General features: G+C 41.9%; 1 protein-coding gene across 1 annotated transcript; it reads right to left on the reverse strand.

Moving 5' to 3' along the window:
* Positions 1 to 242: 242 nt before the first annotated feature.
* Positions 243 to 17,534, reverse strand: nr1h5 (nuclear receptor subfamily 1, group H, member 5; the record flags this gene model as incomplete). Its single annotated transcript, XM_080030777.1, has 11 exons — positions 17,512 to 17,534; positions 15,046 to 15,186; positions 5,844 to 6,257; positions 5,569 to 5,709; positions 4,891 to 5,015; positions 4,163 to 4,261; positions 3,970 to 4,066; positions 3,117 to 3,233; positions 2,929 to 3,018; positions 2,714 to 2,827; positions 243 to 448 (listed from the first exon to the last, which is right to left on the reverse strand). Exons 2-11 carry the CDS (start codon positions 15,140 to 15,142, stop codon positions 243 to 245), a joined length of 1,500 nt encoding a protein of 499 aa, XP_079886903.1. The 5' UTR covers positions 15,143 to 15,186; positions 17,512 to 17,534.
* Between the last annotated feature and the right edge of the window lie 1,007 nt (positions 17,535 to 18,541).

The raw sequence follows: 18,541 nt of genomic DNA on the forward strand, positions 1-18,541 counted from the left end.
CTCAAATACTCCAGCAGTCCACAAACACATTTCAGTCCCTTTAGAAGCTTAAGTCCAATTATGACCTCAGGACAAACAATATACATTTCAACAACGTAGACCAACACAGTTTGATCATTATCTGGAAAACCTTGCAATTCCAAAATGTTTTTGTACAACTTCTCAGCTCCCACTGGACCATGACGTCCTTCAATTCAACCATGGCGCTCCTCCTCTCTGCTAGTGACTGTATGTCCTGTCAGTCAGAGTGCAGGCTGCTGTCTGATCAGGAGGAGGTAGTTGTGACGGAGGGTCCGTAGCTCTGTCAGTCTGCCCAGCAGGCGGCCAAACCTCTGGGCCCCCCTCCTCACTACTCCCCCAGCCTGGGCCCCACACAGCCTGGACAGCAGCTCCAGGATCAGCTCCTGCATCTTCTCTACACAGTGGGCTGCCTGGAGGGACGCACGGTCTGCAAGATAGGGACACAGAGAGAGAGAGAGAGATGGGGTTCACAGTTTAACATGGATGACGTGTGTTTCTTACACTTGATGACTTTTAAAACACCCAAAGAGCATGAAAGCAGCAGAGCCATTTTAAAGATGGAGACAGCGATTCTTTGAGAATGCTTGTCAAGAACATTGAATATCTCCTCATTATCCACTAGCTGTCCGTATATGCGCTGATAAAAAAAAAATTGGGTGTTAATACTCAGCCTAGGCTCTGTCAACCAGCATGTTGCTAGCTGGCCCATTCCACCAAAAAGGTGACATTTGCCTGTTGCAACTCTTCCAAATTAAACTTCAGATTTTTTATTTTTTCAAAGCTGAATCTCATAACACATATATTTAACCATTCAAAACATATATTGGTCAATCTCAGGAAATTGTATTGAATTTTTAACTAGGTTTATGATATATATAAATGTATTAAAGTAACAGGACTGAAAGTAATAGGACTGAGTTTTTAACATATAATTGGCATAAACATGCAAATATAGATACATAGGGTCCATTCTAGTAGCATGAGTACACTCAGCACATTCTGGTGATTTATTAAAAAGTATTATTTTAAAAATAAACAAATACAATTAAAGAAATAATTTAGGTAATAGGACTGAACTTTAAGATGTACCCCGTCAACTACTGTTACAATATCATCCAATATACTGAAAATAAAAGGGGGAACCTACTTTTGGTCTTCCCATGACCTATCAGAAGAGCTACAGTGCTCATATTCCAGTTTAGCAAGGGCTTATTGTAATGTTGCAAGGATTTTAGAGCGTTAAATGTGTTCCGGTAACAGGACCGACTCTTATATGTCTTTCTTGTTATATGTCAAGTGCCTCAGATGTCCAAATGAGGTGCAATTCCTTTTGACAAAAGGCCAAAGTGCTGGAAACCACTTTTTGCACTGAAAGCCAGCTCTGTTTAAATATGGTCGAGAGGCTTTTATTCCAATAGTGGTTCAAATGGATGGCAGAGAAGATACAGAATTGTGTCATTATTTAACGTATGTGTGTGTGTGTGTGTGCGTGTGGGTGTGTGTGTGCGTGCGTGCGTTTGTGCGTCTGCGTGCATGTCAGTTGCATTCCAATCCAACAGTGGACCTTGGTTACACATTCACTACTGTAGGTTGAAGCCTTTGCTTATTGCACCTACCCTTTTTACGTTATGTTTTATTCATTTGTTTTTCGATGGTCCCTTAGGATCTTATTTCATTATTTTTCAAGTATTATTTCTATAATTATTGTACTTATTATTGCTATAATTTATTTCCTTTTATACAAGTTATGACACAAAATAAAATAAATCGACAATTCATATTCACAGTGCCATTCATGCCTCACTTTTATACTCGTTTAGCGTCTTCTTTTTCAGTATTTTTTTAAGTCTGTCTTTGTATTTGTTTTGTACTTGTTTCCCCATATTTCCACACGGTATGTACTGTATGGTATGTTTGAATGTTTAAGTTCATACTCAGGCTAGGCCAGGGATTTTAACTACTTCAATTGAATGCAGACTGTTTTTAACTAAGGTGTGAAAGAAAAATTCTATATAATGTCTCAGCTCAAGCAGATGTACTTGCAAGTGCCCAACAAAACTTGAAAAAAAAAATGAAAAAAAACGCACTTTCAGATTTTTTTTTTCTTTTTCAAAAGGGCACTTGATTGAGCCAGGGGAAAGGGCAGGTGCTTCAGCACCACTTCAGGTCTACCTGTGCACGCCACCGAATGTAAACCTGGGGACACGACTAAAATGTGTATTTTAACTAAAATATTATGGATTTCTGATGAGAACATTTGCATTGAAGCATATATTGAACATTGAATCACACAGCAGTGCAAAAATATTAAGATTTCTGAAGGATTTTTTTCATTATATTTCATACTAAAGTGTTGTGTTAGAGAGTGGGGACAGGTTAAAAATGCAATTTTTCAGTGTAAACTGTAGTTTTTATCAGTGTTATGGAATACATATTTTAAATTCACAATTAGCTCAATGTAGAAGAGACATTGCTTAATACAGTATTAGTATGTTATATTTAACCCTTTGAAGGCTTGGGGACAGAAATGTCACCCAATTGGCGGAATGACCCAGCTACGGCAGGCCCCTTTTGAATGACAATTTAACAGCTGGACAGTGGATTTGCATGTCTCGATTTAGCTCGGCTGAAAATTATTATTTCTGAGCAAACATCCAAAACACTAAAGGACACACAGAGAGGTTGTTCTGACCTGAGCAGAGCAGCGCCGTAGCAGTGAGCAGTGTGTATTCAGCCTCCGTCACACGCAGCGTGGCCATGCTGTGGAAGAAGTTTAACACCGGCCCAAAGAGATCCTCACTGTTTCCTGTTCACGCCAGACAATAGGAAATAGTAAACTTAAAAAAAAAAAAAATCTATTCACAGCCTGTAAGATCTTCTGAAAAATACAATAGTAAATGTTTTCACCTGAGTTTGCCGAGACCCTACTGTGAATGTTTTCTTTTGACTCTACATTTCTCAGCCAGTTGTGTGTTGACATACTGAAAAGCTGCAGGGCTGAGAATAGAGGAAAATATGTATTGTGTATATTATATATATTATACACTGAACATGCTTCAAATGAGTCATAGCATAGTGGGTGCTGCTTTACTGACCTGGGCTGGGGCTTGTTGGGTTGTGGGAGAACTGCTGAGCTGACAGCAGGAACATGACCTCCAGAGAAGAGACAGACAGGAGAGAACTCTGGTCTGAAAAATCCAGGAGCTCGAAACCTGCCAGGGCAACATTGTGTGAATTACTTTAAATACAGTGACACAATTTCTCTCACACAAATTGCTGTGATGATGGGTTATGCCATATCTGGCCATTATGTATATCTAGGCCATACTATATTTCTCTCTATTTATAACATAAGTGTTTCCATCAGTGATTCATCTTGTAGTCTTTATGCCTCCGCGCCATTTTTTTCCTTCCATCCACACAGGCCATTCTTGTGAGGGTAAAGGAACGCTCCGAGTCTGCACAAATGTCCACTCTGACTTGAGGATGAACTGATTTGAATTCGGAGGTCAAAGGTCAAGGTCAATGTGAGCCCTCGTATTGTGAAGGCAACATCTCACAAACGCTTTGATGGATTTTCTTCAAGGTTCGCTTAAATGTCAACTCTGACTCAAAGATGAACTGATTCAAGGTCACTGTAACCATACATAGTGTCAGGTTGCAATATGAATCTAACCACATATACAATATGAATCTAACTGCCAGTTCAGGTGTTGGAGAAGAAGAGGGAGGGTTATTTTTTCTCATACGTTTGGAGTCTCTAGTCACACAGGGGACCTATATTAATATGTAAAGAAGCATGAAAAAGTGCATTTTTTTTTAATAATTGACCTTTACATTTTTCCTTGAAATTTAAGAAAAAAATTCCCTTTATCAATAGATTATTTCCTTCTCAAGTGAACACAGCAGGAAGCTGATAATATGTTGTGTAGGTCCCGTCCATCTTACCTGGAACTGTTCTGGCAAACTGAAGCAGTCTCTGCAGGTGAGGTGATACCATGTCAGACAAGCCCTCTCCTTCTTCTGTACACAGCCAGTCAAACGACTGAGCAGAAAGAGACAACCAAAAAACAGAATGGCAACATGAAAAATGTAGCTGTGTTTTTGTTAGTACAACCAGTGTGTCTACCCTGTGACCTACCCTGCAGTGGCTGCTGTCCTGTGCTCTGTACAGGCGATGGGCCTCCACCATCCTGTCCACAAGGTACTTCTGCTCTCGGCTGAAACTGCTCGACACAGCCTGGTGCAGAGAACACAACCAGTTAAAACCAGGATCAAGATTATGATATCACTTCACGTGTCTCATACAGATTTGTTGAATTAGCTACACACAGCTAATCAATTATCCAATTAACCAGCCAAAACACAGTGATCAGACCATCCGAACACCCAACAGAACAACATGTTGTTAGTCTAAAATAAACATACAATCCAAACTTTTTGTAGAGCACGTTTTTTTAAATTGTATACCAAAATAATTCAATATGGTGAAAAAAAAGACGATGCAAATCCATCAACTAATAGCAAGTGATATAACCAACAGGCCAACCAAAACGTTTAATGATTTAAACATATAACTGCAGTATCCTCAACCCAACATTCAAACTAAACAACAACCTGCGGACACTAAGCAGGAATATTTCTTACCATGTGCATCATTTTAGTTATGATGTGTCATCATGCTAACATTAGCTAAATAGCAGTAGGTAAAGTCAGGGGGTCACCAAAGTCAGTAAGATTAATACTCTGCGGGCCATGAATATCTGTACATATTTTCAAGGCAATCCAGCCAGTGGATGTTTTCTAAGAGTAGATATTTCATCCCTGGGTCCACTCACTAACAGCCAGTCCTGCTGTGTAGTACTGTACCTGCCCAGGTAGCCTGCTGGTGGAGCTGACCCTTCTGCTCTCTGTGTTCTCCTCTTCCTCCTGTACTCTGCCTTTACCTCCTTTCCTCAGTCGTTTGGACTGGCACTGCACCTCCGTCAGAAGGCCTGAGAACATAACGTCAAGTCAGCCCAATCAATGGTTTTAAGAGGTGTTGATTACTCTCTTCAACCAGTTACGTGGTGTTTAACATTTATTTCATTGTAGTCTAAGTACAGAAGACACTGTCAACATTTTAAAAGTGATGAAAACTCATCATTTCAAGGCGATTGTCTCACTAGATGTTTTTTTTTAGTTTTGAGGTCAAATAAAACCCTTCAAATGTTGAGTTATACGAACTAAGAATTCAAAAAAATTAGTTGTGCCCACTAATTCTCTGTCATACAGATAAGAAACAAGTCGATCATAATGTTGATACAAACATTAAACTGGGCAGGTGTTTAAACTGTCTGAAAAACGTAATAAGCTGGCACCAATTTTACTTTTTCGAATTCTTTGTATGTAGAACTTAAACCCTTATGTTACATTACTTATGAAGGATGCGTTATCCCTTCAAAAGATAATTAATAGGCTCAAATGTAGGCAGTTTACCTCTAAACATAAGAGTTTTAACTCTAGTGCAGACAGGTGCCTTAATATTTTTTAGTTTGACTAACTTACACTCGGCCAGCATTCCCACTGCGCGGCACTTCCTCAGTCTACAGTCCTGGCACTTTCTCCTCATGTACATGTCCATCTCACAGCCACCGCCGCTCTTGCAGTGATACACAGCCTTCTTAGTCACACTACGCCTGAAGAAACCTGCAGCATTCAGGTAAAGAAGGGGGAACGAAGGACCAGGTCATGATGGAAAACAATCTAATACAAATTAAGAAAACGAAATAAATAAATAAATAAATAAAAGATGACAAACAAAATGGGGTAGTGAGAAATACCTTTACATCCCTCGCAGGTGAGAGCGTTGTAGTGATACCCCGAAGCCTTATCTCCACACACCACACACAGCTCGTCCTGACCCCTGCTCTTGCCTCCTGACCCAACCCGCGTCCTCCGCCCCAGGGGCAGCCCGACCGCTCCCAGCCCCGGCACCAGGCCCCCGCAGTGGGGCTCGGGGCTGGGGTCGCAGGGGGCCTCTGGGTAATAAGGGCCGTAGTGGTACTGTGGATGGCAGGGCTGTGAGTTTGGAGAGGAGGAGGAGGGAGAGGAGGTGGAGGAGGGAGGAGAGCCATAGAGGGAGAAGGGCAGGTTGGCCGGGCTGCTGTACTGCTGCTGCTGCTGCTGCTGGCTGTAAGGGAGCAGCTGTAGGTCAGGGTCCTGCAGGGGGTAGCCCAGAGGGTCAGCCAGCATGTCTATTATAGAGGGGGGGGGGGGATGGAAGTCCAGTTATTTAAAGATGAAAAGGGAACATGAGTTTCTTAGAAAACTTCATGGAAAACTGACACTTCCTGAAGGAAAGTGGATCCCTTAATGGTGCTGTCTTTTTTTTGTTATCAAATCTTTATTGCCAACACTACGGAAGCCTTAACAGATATGGAATCATACATTGTGTTTCCTGTTGGCCCATGATAATGAGATAAGGAACTCCTTATCATGAGATAACACGTTGGTCTATAATGACAAGATAGTGACAATAAGAGGAAACAAAGTTTGTCCTAATGGGGTGATTAACTCTTGATCACGAGACAACTCAAATCAACTCATCATCACAGGAAAACAGAAGAAATCAAATGTATGATTCCATGTCCTTTAGGGGCTTCCGTACAAATCTGACATCGAAGTTTACATGCCACATTATCCTGATCTATCGGAAACATTTGTTTACATCTGCTTTACAACATATAACCAAAACCCCAGTCATTACCAGGATATATCACAGTGAATGCACTCATTGATCATGTCCAGCATCTGGTCAGCTCCATATACAACACACACCCTAAAAACAGACTGATTTTCCAGCAAGAACATTATGAAGCAGGACGAGAGCTCAGAGAACGCGAAAGGAACATTTCAAGCGACACTTTGACGCTGTTACAAAGTCAATGAGCGTCAGAGGAATGTGGTCTGACGTGACATGTGATTTCACCGGCCTTTATGGTTCTTGGGGGATACAATAAAAAGCTGAGAGTTGAGACCTTGTGAACTTGTTTCAGACTGCTGCAACAGGATGCAGCTGAGGGCTCCCAGTGCCATTTAGGATTTTTTGATCCACTTTCTCTGGATTGCTTCCTTCAGTCTGTAATGGCCGTTCAGTGTTGTGACGGACCGAAAACGTTTTTTTTTTTTTTTTTTTTTAGTGCGCTCCATCCGCTTGTGTTTTGCAAGTCCTGTGTCCTTGGAGAAAACATGTGTGACCACTGGCAGCCTCTTAAAGTACAGCTGGACCAGTACGACCGGGAATGCTATGGAAATTTAAAGAGTGAAACTGGTGCATGAAGTTGGACCTCTGAGCAATATCCGATCCATATTGACATCAATGACTACATGAATCAATAAAAGGCTCCCTTCCACTAATGGACAGAAAGTGGGGAGGGCCCGGTCTGACTGGAGGCTAGATTGATAACTAAATGAACCAATCAGGGGGCTGCCTTCCACTAACAGACGGGAAAGCAGGCCAGAACGCTGGCCCCGATTGGCCCAGTTCATTTTTTGACCAAATTCCTCCCCACGGAGATTGGAGAAAGTCCAGACTGATCTGCAGAGTTGAGATTAGATTGATTATGGTGGAGAAAAGTAGACTTGATTTAGTACCGTTTATAAACACAGGATGTTCGGTCTGCCTGCTGTAAATCGATTTGTCTGAGTTCATGGGGATTCAAACCTGAGCAAAGGCATTAATAATAACTATATAAAAATAATTTTGTTTTGGCTGATGGTGTTGTCTGCTGTTACCGGTCATTTATGATCATCAGATGAAAAATGATACTGTTTCATTAACATTTAAAAGTTCCTCATAGGAAGATAGATGAGAAAATGGATAACACTCTTAAATTCTTCTTTACGCTGAATATGAAGTGGCAAGTTAGCTTAGAAAAGACTGTGGGAAAAGCTACTCAACTGTGTTCGGATTATAATTTGAGAGTGGTGTACATTTTCCCATATAGTTTATGGAATAAGTGTATTTCCTAAAGTGTTGAACTTTTCCTCCAAATGAGTTTGATTTTGGACAGCACAGTAGCTCCACTCTGTAAGCTAGGAGGGGGTCCTTTTACTGTCTGCCTGCTGAGGGCTGGTACTCTCAATACTTTGCCATTGGGACTACTTCACTGATCATCCGTCTCCAGCATTTGGCTACTTGCAGACTGGCGGCTTATGTCAAATCAAATTAGTTTTATTTGAATAGCCCAATATCACAAATATCCATTTGCCTCAGTGGGCTTCACATTCCATACAGTATGACACACTCTGCCCTTAGACCCTTAGCTCGGCTGAGAAAAAAATCCCAGTAAAAACCCCTTTATCTGGATAAACAAATTGAGAAATCTCAGGGAGAGTTGACAAAGTAAGGGATCCCGCAATAGTTGTCATATGTAGAGAAAATCACAAAGGAGTCGGATCATTGACTATATGTTTACATAGTAGGGGAGAGTGGCCTAAGTTGTGCTGGTGGGGAAGTTGTGCCACCCCTTGTTTCTAGAAAACTATAGAAGAAATTGGAAATGTGACCACATATTTAAGAAGAGCCATCCATTAAACTCATCCTGTAAAGAAGGGAGAAACATGGAATAAGATATAAGCTCAAAAAACAGTTTATTGCCTTTCAAAGTAAAATTTCCATGATCAAGGTGTTTTGATTATTGTGTCTGAACAATTATAGACAAGTTTGAAAACATTTGACAAATTGTTTAGTGCTTTATAATGCTACACTTTGTGTCTATATAGTTAGCACGATGTCAGCCCTAAACAGCTGCATCATGATTATTATCCAAAATTCTGGGGTTGGGGTAGTCTGGCATGACCACTTCCGCCAGCGTCTATTCGCTTGCGTCGAAAAGCTACGCAGCCCTGATGCAGCCCCCTCCTTTTCCGGTTGCTGGCTTTCCCCTATTGTGATCCCCCTCAAATTCGGAAACAATTCGCTCACAGTCAACCCGTGTGCTTATGTGCAGCGCTCTCTCTCACACACACACACACACAGGGTGTGAGAAGTCACATTACTGTAGACAGAAATAAAGTGTGGCGATACTTCGGGATAATAATATTGGCGGCGGCGGTCCGGGATGCATCCTAGCTTAGCCTAGCTGTCCAACTTCATTGTACAACTACCCCCGGGCAGAAATACCCTCATAAACTCTGGAAAATGAAGCGTGGGGGTTTGAATTGAGCACCGGACCTTATAACCAGCTAGATTAAGATCTGCCGTTCCCTTTCTTTGGTGAATTAGGGACTATGCAGCGGTGTTTTAGCGACGGGGAAAGATTCCAACGGCTTCCACTATCACCTAGCAACTCTTACGGCTACTTGCTGCAGTTGGTGTAGCGCTCACAACGTCAAAACCCTGTTCTGCCTGTAAACAGACGGACTACGGCTCTGACTACAGCGATAGGAGGTGGTGACATAAGTTCTCGAATGCTAAAAATTCTACTCGACCGCCGTAGCCGTCCTCTCAACCGCCGATGATAATGTTACCAGAGATAACACTACGTGGGTGGCTAGTTAACTCCGGTTAAGTTATCCCGTGAGCTCCTCGGGGGCTAAAGTGTATGGTGTCTTGACATGCTGGTTAGAAAGCAACACACTATGTATATTCCTTTTGTCTTTAATAGTTTTTGTGTGGCGTTTGCGGGTTTAGCCATTTCTCTGACAGTCTCTGGACGTGAAGACGTTCCATCAAAATAAGTCCCCCCCCCGGCACTATTTTGCAGGACACCGCTGCTGCTTCCCGGGGTTAGCCCCGCCCTAGATGATTGTGATTGGTTTAAACAAATACAAACAGGCTAGCCCAGTTTCCCCCGGTTTTCCCACCCGAATAGACGGCTCTAAACAGAGTGCTTCCAGACCCTACTACTTGCTGTAGTTTGGTCTGGCTTTGCGAGACTAGGGTTGGGGTGATTTGTGCCAGAGGGCCTGGGGTGAGTTATAAGTAAGTAAGTAAAATGTATTTATAAAAGCACATTTATAACAGTTTGCACTGTCCAAAGTGCTGAACATAGTGCATTCAGTAGGTAAACAATGAAGGTAAAATAACAATAACCAAAATAAAAGACATAAAGCCCAGACATCCACATAAACACAGATAGTAGTGCAGAGGTAAGATAGATAATGGGGAGGAAAAACCAGGGTGTACAGATGGGTTTTGAGCCATGATTTAAAGGCAGAAATGGAGAGGGAATCGCATATGCCAGGTGGCAGTTGGTTCTACAAGGGCGGAGAGTTTCGCCATTGGCATGGCTGTATACGCTGGTCACCAAAAGAAAGTGATTGTCTACAGTAGCTCAGAAGAGACTGACATCTCCATTCCACTTAACAACTGATGAGAGTTCTGATGGCCAGAGAGATGATGATGGTGACTTTGTCGTTGTGAGCTTTGCAGGTAAAACCACCTAGATCTGCTAGGCCTTGTTTAAGAAAATTGTCCTTCAATCTTTGTAAAAGATTTACTTTATTTACTTTAAATAAACCTTAAATAAGTGATTGTCTAATGGATTTGTCTTGCATTACAGTTTATGAGATATATATCAATGGCACAATTTACCCCATGGTATTCTCTCTTGTGGCACAACTTAACACCACACCGGGGGCAAGTTGTGCCACAAGACAACTTTTTTTCCGAAAGCTATATTTCTTAAACAGTTTATTTCAGATCCAAAGTTATTGTTGCCGCGTATGCACAACACCCTGAAATACGTATAGGGGAGAGTGGCCTAAGTTGTGCAACTTTTCACTCAAAGTGACTTTAATGTAAGGCCTTGAAAGTAAAGTGTCCAACTCAAATATGTACATATATTTCAGGGTGTTGTGCATCCCTGGCAATAAAAACTTTGGATCTGGAATAAACTGTGGAAGAAATATAGCTTTCGGAAAAAAAGTTGTCTTGTTGCACAACTTGCCCCCGGTGTGGTGTAAGTTGTGCGGTTGGAGAGAATACCATGGGGTGAATTGTGCCATTGATATATATCTCATAAACTGTAATGCAAGACAAATCCATTAGACAATCACTTATTTAAGGTGTATTTAAAGTAAATAAAGTAAATAGTTGACAAAGATTGAAGGACAATTTTCTTAAACAAAGCCAAGCAGATCTAGGTGGTTTTGCCTGCAAAGCTCACAATGACAAAGTCACCATCATCATCTTTCTGGCCATCTGAACTCATCAGTGGTGTCGTTAAAGCGGATACGAGTAACATTTAAATATCTTTTAAACAACCTCATGTTTCCTCTGATAATCATAAATTACCTTTAACAGCAAACGAGACCATCAGTGCAAAGAAAGACGTTTTTATATAGTTTTTATTACTGCTTTTGGTCTGGTCGCACACCCAGTCCGATTTTCGGTTCGCTCGTGCAGGCTCTATGGTCACATATCCGTATTGGTTGCAGATTTCAGTGTGGCGCTGCAACGCGATTTGAGAAGCCTATCCCTCCAGGTGAGGGAAGGGGAGCGGGAGCCTTGTTTGAGACAGTTATTTGTCGTCATAAATGACTGATAACGGGGCTGAACCATCAAAGAAAAAAAAGAGAATGCAATGAAGAAAAGCGAAAAGGGAGAGTGAGTGATAGGCGGGCGGGAGGACGTTGCCAAGCAACGTGTATACAATTTCACGAGAGCGAAACTAGACTGCTAAATGAATGAGCGGTTGGTACTAACACAAAGTTTGCTTTGCTTCACCATCATCAGATAACCATTATCTGAAATAGTCATTATTTACATCAACAACACAAACACATTACCTCATCGTGATCCATAGTCTACTAACTGCCGTCTCTCATTCATTCGCTTTCTGTGAGGACACAGCTCCGTGAGAGAGAGAGTAGTTAGGTGACGCTGCTGAATCAGCTCATTGCAAGCAGGTGTGTGTACTGACTGGCATTAGTTGATGCAGTGTCAAAACCACTCTCACGGAGCCGAAAAGAGTCCTCACACTTTCAACACACGAACATGCACTATATTGCGCCCTTCTCAGTCCACGCTCACGCGCCTGGCACGAGCATTTGCGACAGCGGGCGTCGTAAAAATACTACCGCTTTTGTCCAAAGGGGACGCCAACGTGCCATCTTACTCGTAGTGCCTTTAAGTGGGATTGAGATGTCACTCTCTTCTGAGCTACTGTAGACAATCACTTTCTTTTGGTGACCAGCGTATACAGCCATGCCACTGGCACAACTCTCAGAAATGTACTTCGCACTAGTTGCTCCGTGCTTGTGGAACCAACTGCCACCTGACAAATGTGATTCCCCCTACATTTCTGCATTTAAATCAAGGCTCAAAACCCATATGTACACCCTGGTGTTTCCTCCCCATTAACTATCTTACCTCTGCACTACTATCTGTGTTTATGTGGATGTATGGGCTTTACGTCTTTTATTTTGGTTATTGTTATTTTACCTTCATTGTTTATCTACTGAATGCACTATGTACAGCACTTTGGACAGTGCAAACTGTCATAAATGTGCTTTTATAAATACATTTTACTTACTTACTTACTTACTTACTTACTTATAACTCACCTAGGCCCTATGGCACAAATCACCCCATCCCAGAATTTTGGATAATAGGCATGATGCAGCAATTTAGGCCTGACATCGTGCTAACTATATAGACTCAAAGTGTAGCATACCAAAGCACTAAAACATGTGCCAAATGTTTTCAAACGTGTCTATAATTGTTCAGACACAATAATCAAAAAACCTTGATCATGGAAATTTTACTTTGAAAGGCAAAATACAGTTTTTTTAGCTTAAATGTGCTTATATCTTATTCCCTGTGTCTCCCTTCTTTACAGGATGAGTCAAATGGATGGCTCTTCTTAAATATGTGGTCACATTTCCAATTTCTTCCACGGTTTTCTAGAAACAAGGGGTGGCACAACTTCCAAAATGCACAACTTAGGCCACTCTCCCCTATGTACATATTTAAGTTGGATACTTTACTGTCAAGGCCTCACTTTAAAATCACTTTGAGTAAAAAGTGGCACAACTCAGGCCGCTCTCCCCTAATACTAAAGTAAAATATGAATAGTGAATGGTGTGGATGCAGGAGTCATCAAAGTGCTTTTTGAAGTTTCTAATGACGAATGACAGTAGATGAGGAAGACTGAAGTGTTTAGCTGACATCCCTGCTCCCACTGAGTAGATGCCTGCGTCAACGGAGCCATCACTTATTAACCCCTCCTTGCTCCTTGCTTTTGTCTCCTCTTTCCTGCTTCTCTCCAGATGTTTTCCGTCTCTACCAGACTGTGGCGGCAATGGCTTGGCCGGTTTGGGGGGGTCTTTAGCTTTCTCAGCGTGTGACAGAGCAGTGATGCGCACTGTTTGTAAACCATTGGAACGCTGTCTAAACACTCCTCAGCCTCCCCTTCCATCCCACGCACACCACGGAGCCAAACAACACCAGCAAACTAACCCCCCGCAACTCCCCCCCACCCCCCTGCTCCTAAGGCCAGGAGGGGAGACAACAGGGGGGGATTTGTTGATGATACGCGACGTATAAATAGATCCTCGGATGCACGCTCAATCTCCCTGCGTGCTGCGAGCCGGCTGAACCTCCTCACCAACTATTTTCTTTATGTCACAGAGTTCTTTCTAAAGTTCCTAACATTCATTCATCAACTGTGAGGATGAATGAGCACACATAGCACAATAGCATCCTCATGTAAGCATTGTATGTAGAAATGACCCACTTACTTAAAGCTATGGTGCGTAACTTTGTCATATAAATGAATGTCGGTTACACTCGAGCCATCGCCAAAAAAGTTTCCACAAAGTTGATTAAGCCTATCTGCTCAACAGAACTCTATCTCTATTTCTCAGTATGGCAGCGTTAAGAAACTGGTGTCACCCCCCGACACTGGTGCAGGAACTCAGAAAAATCCCAAGAAGAGCCCAAGAAATGTTTTAGTTGTTGATTCTACTGCTAAGAAAAAACCTGGACGTACAGCAGAAAGTATAAAATCCATGCGCCATCACCAAAGGCTTTACCTCATGTATGACCTGTCATGTTATAATGACTCAGAATTCCTCATGGGGGTGACATAAGTTACGCACTAAAGCAAGCCTTCGTAACCTTTGTTCAACAATTTACTAAGCTAAACGTTAGACTATTAAGGGATACTGTGTAAATTTAATGATACATACATAAGAAGAATTGTAGAAAAGAGTCACAACATCGGCAATCTGACTCAATAATGTAATATATTAAAGTTTGTTAATAAAAGCTAACATTAGCCACCATAGGCTACCAATCAAACCAGAGCAAGTGAAGCTGTATCAGAAAATCCCCAGACTGTGCTCAGTTACGCAATGGTGCATTTTATTACTCATTTCAACTTTCATTTGTAAAGTCACCATAAGAATGAATGAATTAATAAATTAATCATCTGACGTAACTATGTTGAAGGTATGGTAGTACCTCTGAAATTTCTCTCAGTCTCTCTAAATTGAAAATGGTCAACAGAAGTTTATTGAAACATTAGTCTGAGAAGCAGTTTGTTAGGCCTACACAGAAGACTTCTTTTAGATTTTTGCGTAATTTTCCCCCAAATTAAAAAAATACATACCAGTTTACCTGTACATATATATTTGATCTTTCTCTTAACTATGGTGGTATTGGTATCTAACAATGCAGATAGTTTGCATGGTGACCAGGGCGAACCAACCCTTTAGAAAACAAGTATACCAGCTGTGTCTCCTTTCCATTGTAGTTAAGAAATTTCTACCTGCCAGTTGACCCAATGATTCATAACCATTAACTGACAGTGCTCTGCAAATAAATGTAGTTCAGGTGTATTAAGTCTTAAGTGTATTATCTAATTTTTTATGCGTTCTTATGTCAGACAACTTATTTTAGAAAATTGAAGTAAAAAATATAGATGTAGAAAGAGACAGAGAAAAGAAATTAAAAGGCTGAGCAAGTGTGGAGGGAAAAAATAGAAGAGGCATCAGAGGAGAAAGAAGTGACAGCCGTGTCAGACGTGGACTCACCGTAGTACTGGAGCTGCTCCGTGGAGCAATAACCATCCGAGGAGGAGAGAAAGCCTCCTGCCGAAAAGTTCATCTCCAACTCAGTCCACTCTCTCATCTGGACAGAAGATCCTCTTCTTGAGCTAGTAATACAGGATCTATCTTCACACACACACATGCAAAGACACACACACATAAACAGACAATTACTCAGAGGATTCACACAGATATGAAGGATCTGGGAAGTATGGAGACATTCCTCAATCCCCAGGATGCGTGCAGGTCTCTTAGCTGTCCAGGCTGATATCCCAGACTATTTTTAAAGAAAAGCAGAGAGCAAGAGTGCAGCTGAGGCTCTGGGTCTGTGGTGGACCATGTGCTGGAGGAGGTCTTAACCTCCCCAAGGGGGGGAAGGACAGACCAAAGGGAAAGCAGGGACACCCAGGAACCACAGGACTGGGTTTGGACTGCGCTCCAAACAGGACCTGGCCAGGGTGGGTAGGTGGGTGGATGGATGGATGGAGGGATGGAGGGATGGAGGGATGGATGGACTATGATTGGCGGGAAAGATGGAGACCTCGTCCCTTATGGGCAGGCAGAGGGAGAGTCAACACTCACGGTGTGTGTTAACGTGTGTGTTTGGCCTGAATGGATTTATCCCAGAGTGCCGCAGCTGGGCTTGGCAGGGGAAAGATTTTCTCATTTAAATCTGATCAGTTGAATTAAATAATCCCTATCATTAATCCCTATCACCTATTGTGCAAAATGCACTTTTTCGTGGTTTATAATCATGGACTTTTTCTCCAACTCCACCTTTCTGAAAACCTTTGTTCAAAAACCCCAGTTAGATTTCTCTCATTTATGATGTCATAAGAGGATAAGCCACGCCCCCTAACACATTAACCAACCTTACTTAGCATTACCTTGAACCTGTGATAAGCACTTCAAGTCAGAGCAGACTGGGAATTTTGGAAGGCGGGGTTTAAAGAGACAGGCTCTAAAACGGAGCGTTTCAGACAGAGGCTGAAAACAGGAGATTTAGCAATGGCTCTGTGAGAAGTATAAAGTTTTTTTTGGGACACTGCATTATGAAAACAGTTTCTAGTAGAAACACAATTTACAATTTTGAACTTGAAAATTAGCATCATATGTGACCTTTAAATCCGTTAATGAACTAAATGCGGAAGCATTGAAACAAGGCCTTCTGAGTAAACTGAAATCTTTACTATACTTAATACGTGTGTGTGCTGCTGTATATGTGTTTCCGTCCATGTTTGTCCTCCAAGCCCGGGGAGTGTGTTTACTCTGCCTTTTGTTTACCGCTGTTCTGTTTGTGCTGGAGTTAATATTGGACAGCAGCAGTTAAGATTGAAGGGGCTCGAGGACCTACGCCTCCCCCACAGACAGTGACCCAGGCCGGGGCAGGGCCAAAGGAGTGGAGGCCCCCAGAATCGCCCGGAGGAGACAGAGGAGTGACCTCAACGCTGGCCTGTAAATCTCCCAAGCAGAGGCGCTTGACATGCAGCATGCTTACTGGGGGATTAACGGCGTCCTCCCACCCCGTGTATCATCACTTTCACTGGTTCATTATGGGAACCAGGGCCCAGCAGTGGATAGCAGCACAGGGTTACAGCAGAGAGCAAGTCAAGCTCACTGACGCTGTATAGCCTTCACTGGAGTCATCACAATCGATCTCAGTGACAAACGAGACAGGAATTCGGTCTAGCCTTTTGAAGATAATGTCCAAAGGGTGAATTTGGTTGGCATGTGATCGCACTGCACGATAACAAACACTGCTTTAAAAAATCAATGGTAGTCTAGGGAAAATAAATAGAGTGTCCTACTTACAATTTAACCTACAATGTTACATTTTTCACAAAATAATTACACATTCAACTAAAGGAAAACAAAGAACAGTACGGCATGTGAAATCTTAAAAATGACAAATTAGGAAAAAAAGTGACAGAAAATGTATTATTGAGGGTTGTTAAGCCCCAAGTGGCATATGCAGTTTGGACAGATTGAACGTTATCTTCAAGGTTTTAAGATCATTTGAAAGTTCTTCCTAGACTTTGTGAAGACCAGCAGTGAGTCCAGTCTGAGAATATATTATATTGAAAGATAATAAATCCAAACAGAAAGGTCATGGTCAACAGTATTGAAAATGTCTAGCTCAACTCATATTTCAGTCATTCCTGTATCTACAAAACCAACTCCTGTCCAAGAGGGAATCCTACCTTTCCGCTTTGCTAAGCATTGTTCCCATGTTCAAACCCATGTTCACAATCTTAGGTTAGAGTGTTAACATGCTAACATTAGCTAATCAGCAGCAAATACAGCCTAGTTTAAGACATTTCACTTAAAACAACAAGGTCACCCTCATGGTGGTTTAGAGAACAAATACATGGGATCACAAAAGTCAGTGGAAGTTATCCTCCAGGGACTATGAATATCTCAACAGAAATGTCATGGCAATCCATCCAATACCTGGGGCCTATCCGAAAAGTCCAATCTCCTAACCTATAAGCCTCCTTTCCTATGCCTTAACCCCTAAACGTCATCGGGGTTAAGGAGAGATGAAAGGTGCTTCCTATCGAACATAGGAAAGGACAGCGCTGTTTCAAATGAATTCGACTCCACTTTTCCTAACCGACGTCATTGCGCGACGGCGAGTATTGCTGACGTGAGTCTAGCATGAAACTACACTATTCTCCGAAAATGGACTACAACAAGCGCTCGTTTGATCCATGCATTCTTTTCATATTGATTTTAATCAGGTTGTCGCCAACAGAGTGAGAATCACTCCCATATCCCAATTCACATGTGGAATAAAAAGAGGCTACACTTATGTTGATGTTGAAATGAACTGCCCCCAGTAACTTCATTAAATGTGAAGTTGGTATTTTCTTTTCTTATGGTGTAAATTATGTGCTACGAAAATAACTATAATGATGTTGGTCTTTTATGAGTTCTTTATTATCTTAATGGGGGAGAGGGGAGGGGGGTATTTTGTTTTAGCCGAGTTAAATCTTCCTCTCTTCTCTTCTCCTCTCCTCTCTTCTGTTTTACCTCTCGTTTGTATTCGTGTAGAGTCGGTAAACTCCGGCGGTGGCCTGTTGCTTTAAATCTTGACGCCGTAAAGGATTATGGGATACCACTATCTACGTTCCTTTAGCAAAGGTTGGTCAGGAGTAACCTATGCTAAAGGAGGGTTAAAGGATGAATCGAGGCTCCTTTCCTATGCATTTTGGTTATTCGGATTCACCTATCTGCCGAGCACTTCCGGGTCATCTCGATAGGAAAGGAAATTTCCTATGCAAAAAAGAGTTTTCGGATAGGCCCCTGATATATTTCATCATGTTAGCATGCTGACATCCTCTAAGGAGCACTACAGCTGAGGCTGATGGGAAATTGATTACTTTTGCAAGAAAAAAAAGTCCCAATGAGGCAATGAGGTAACATCCACTCACTTTAATCTAATTCAAACCAGCTTCTTTGCTTTTTCTTCACTCAGTCA

The sequence above is a fragment of the Ammodytes marinus genome (genome assembly GCF_949987685.1).
Source record: "Ammodytes marinus genome assembly, chromosome: 7".
Classification (NCBI taxonomy): domain Eukaryota; kingdom Metazoa; phylum Chordata; class Actinopteri; order Uranoscopiformes; family Ammodytidae; genus Ammodytes; species Ammodytes marinus.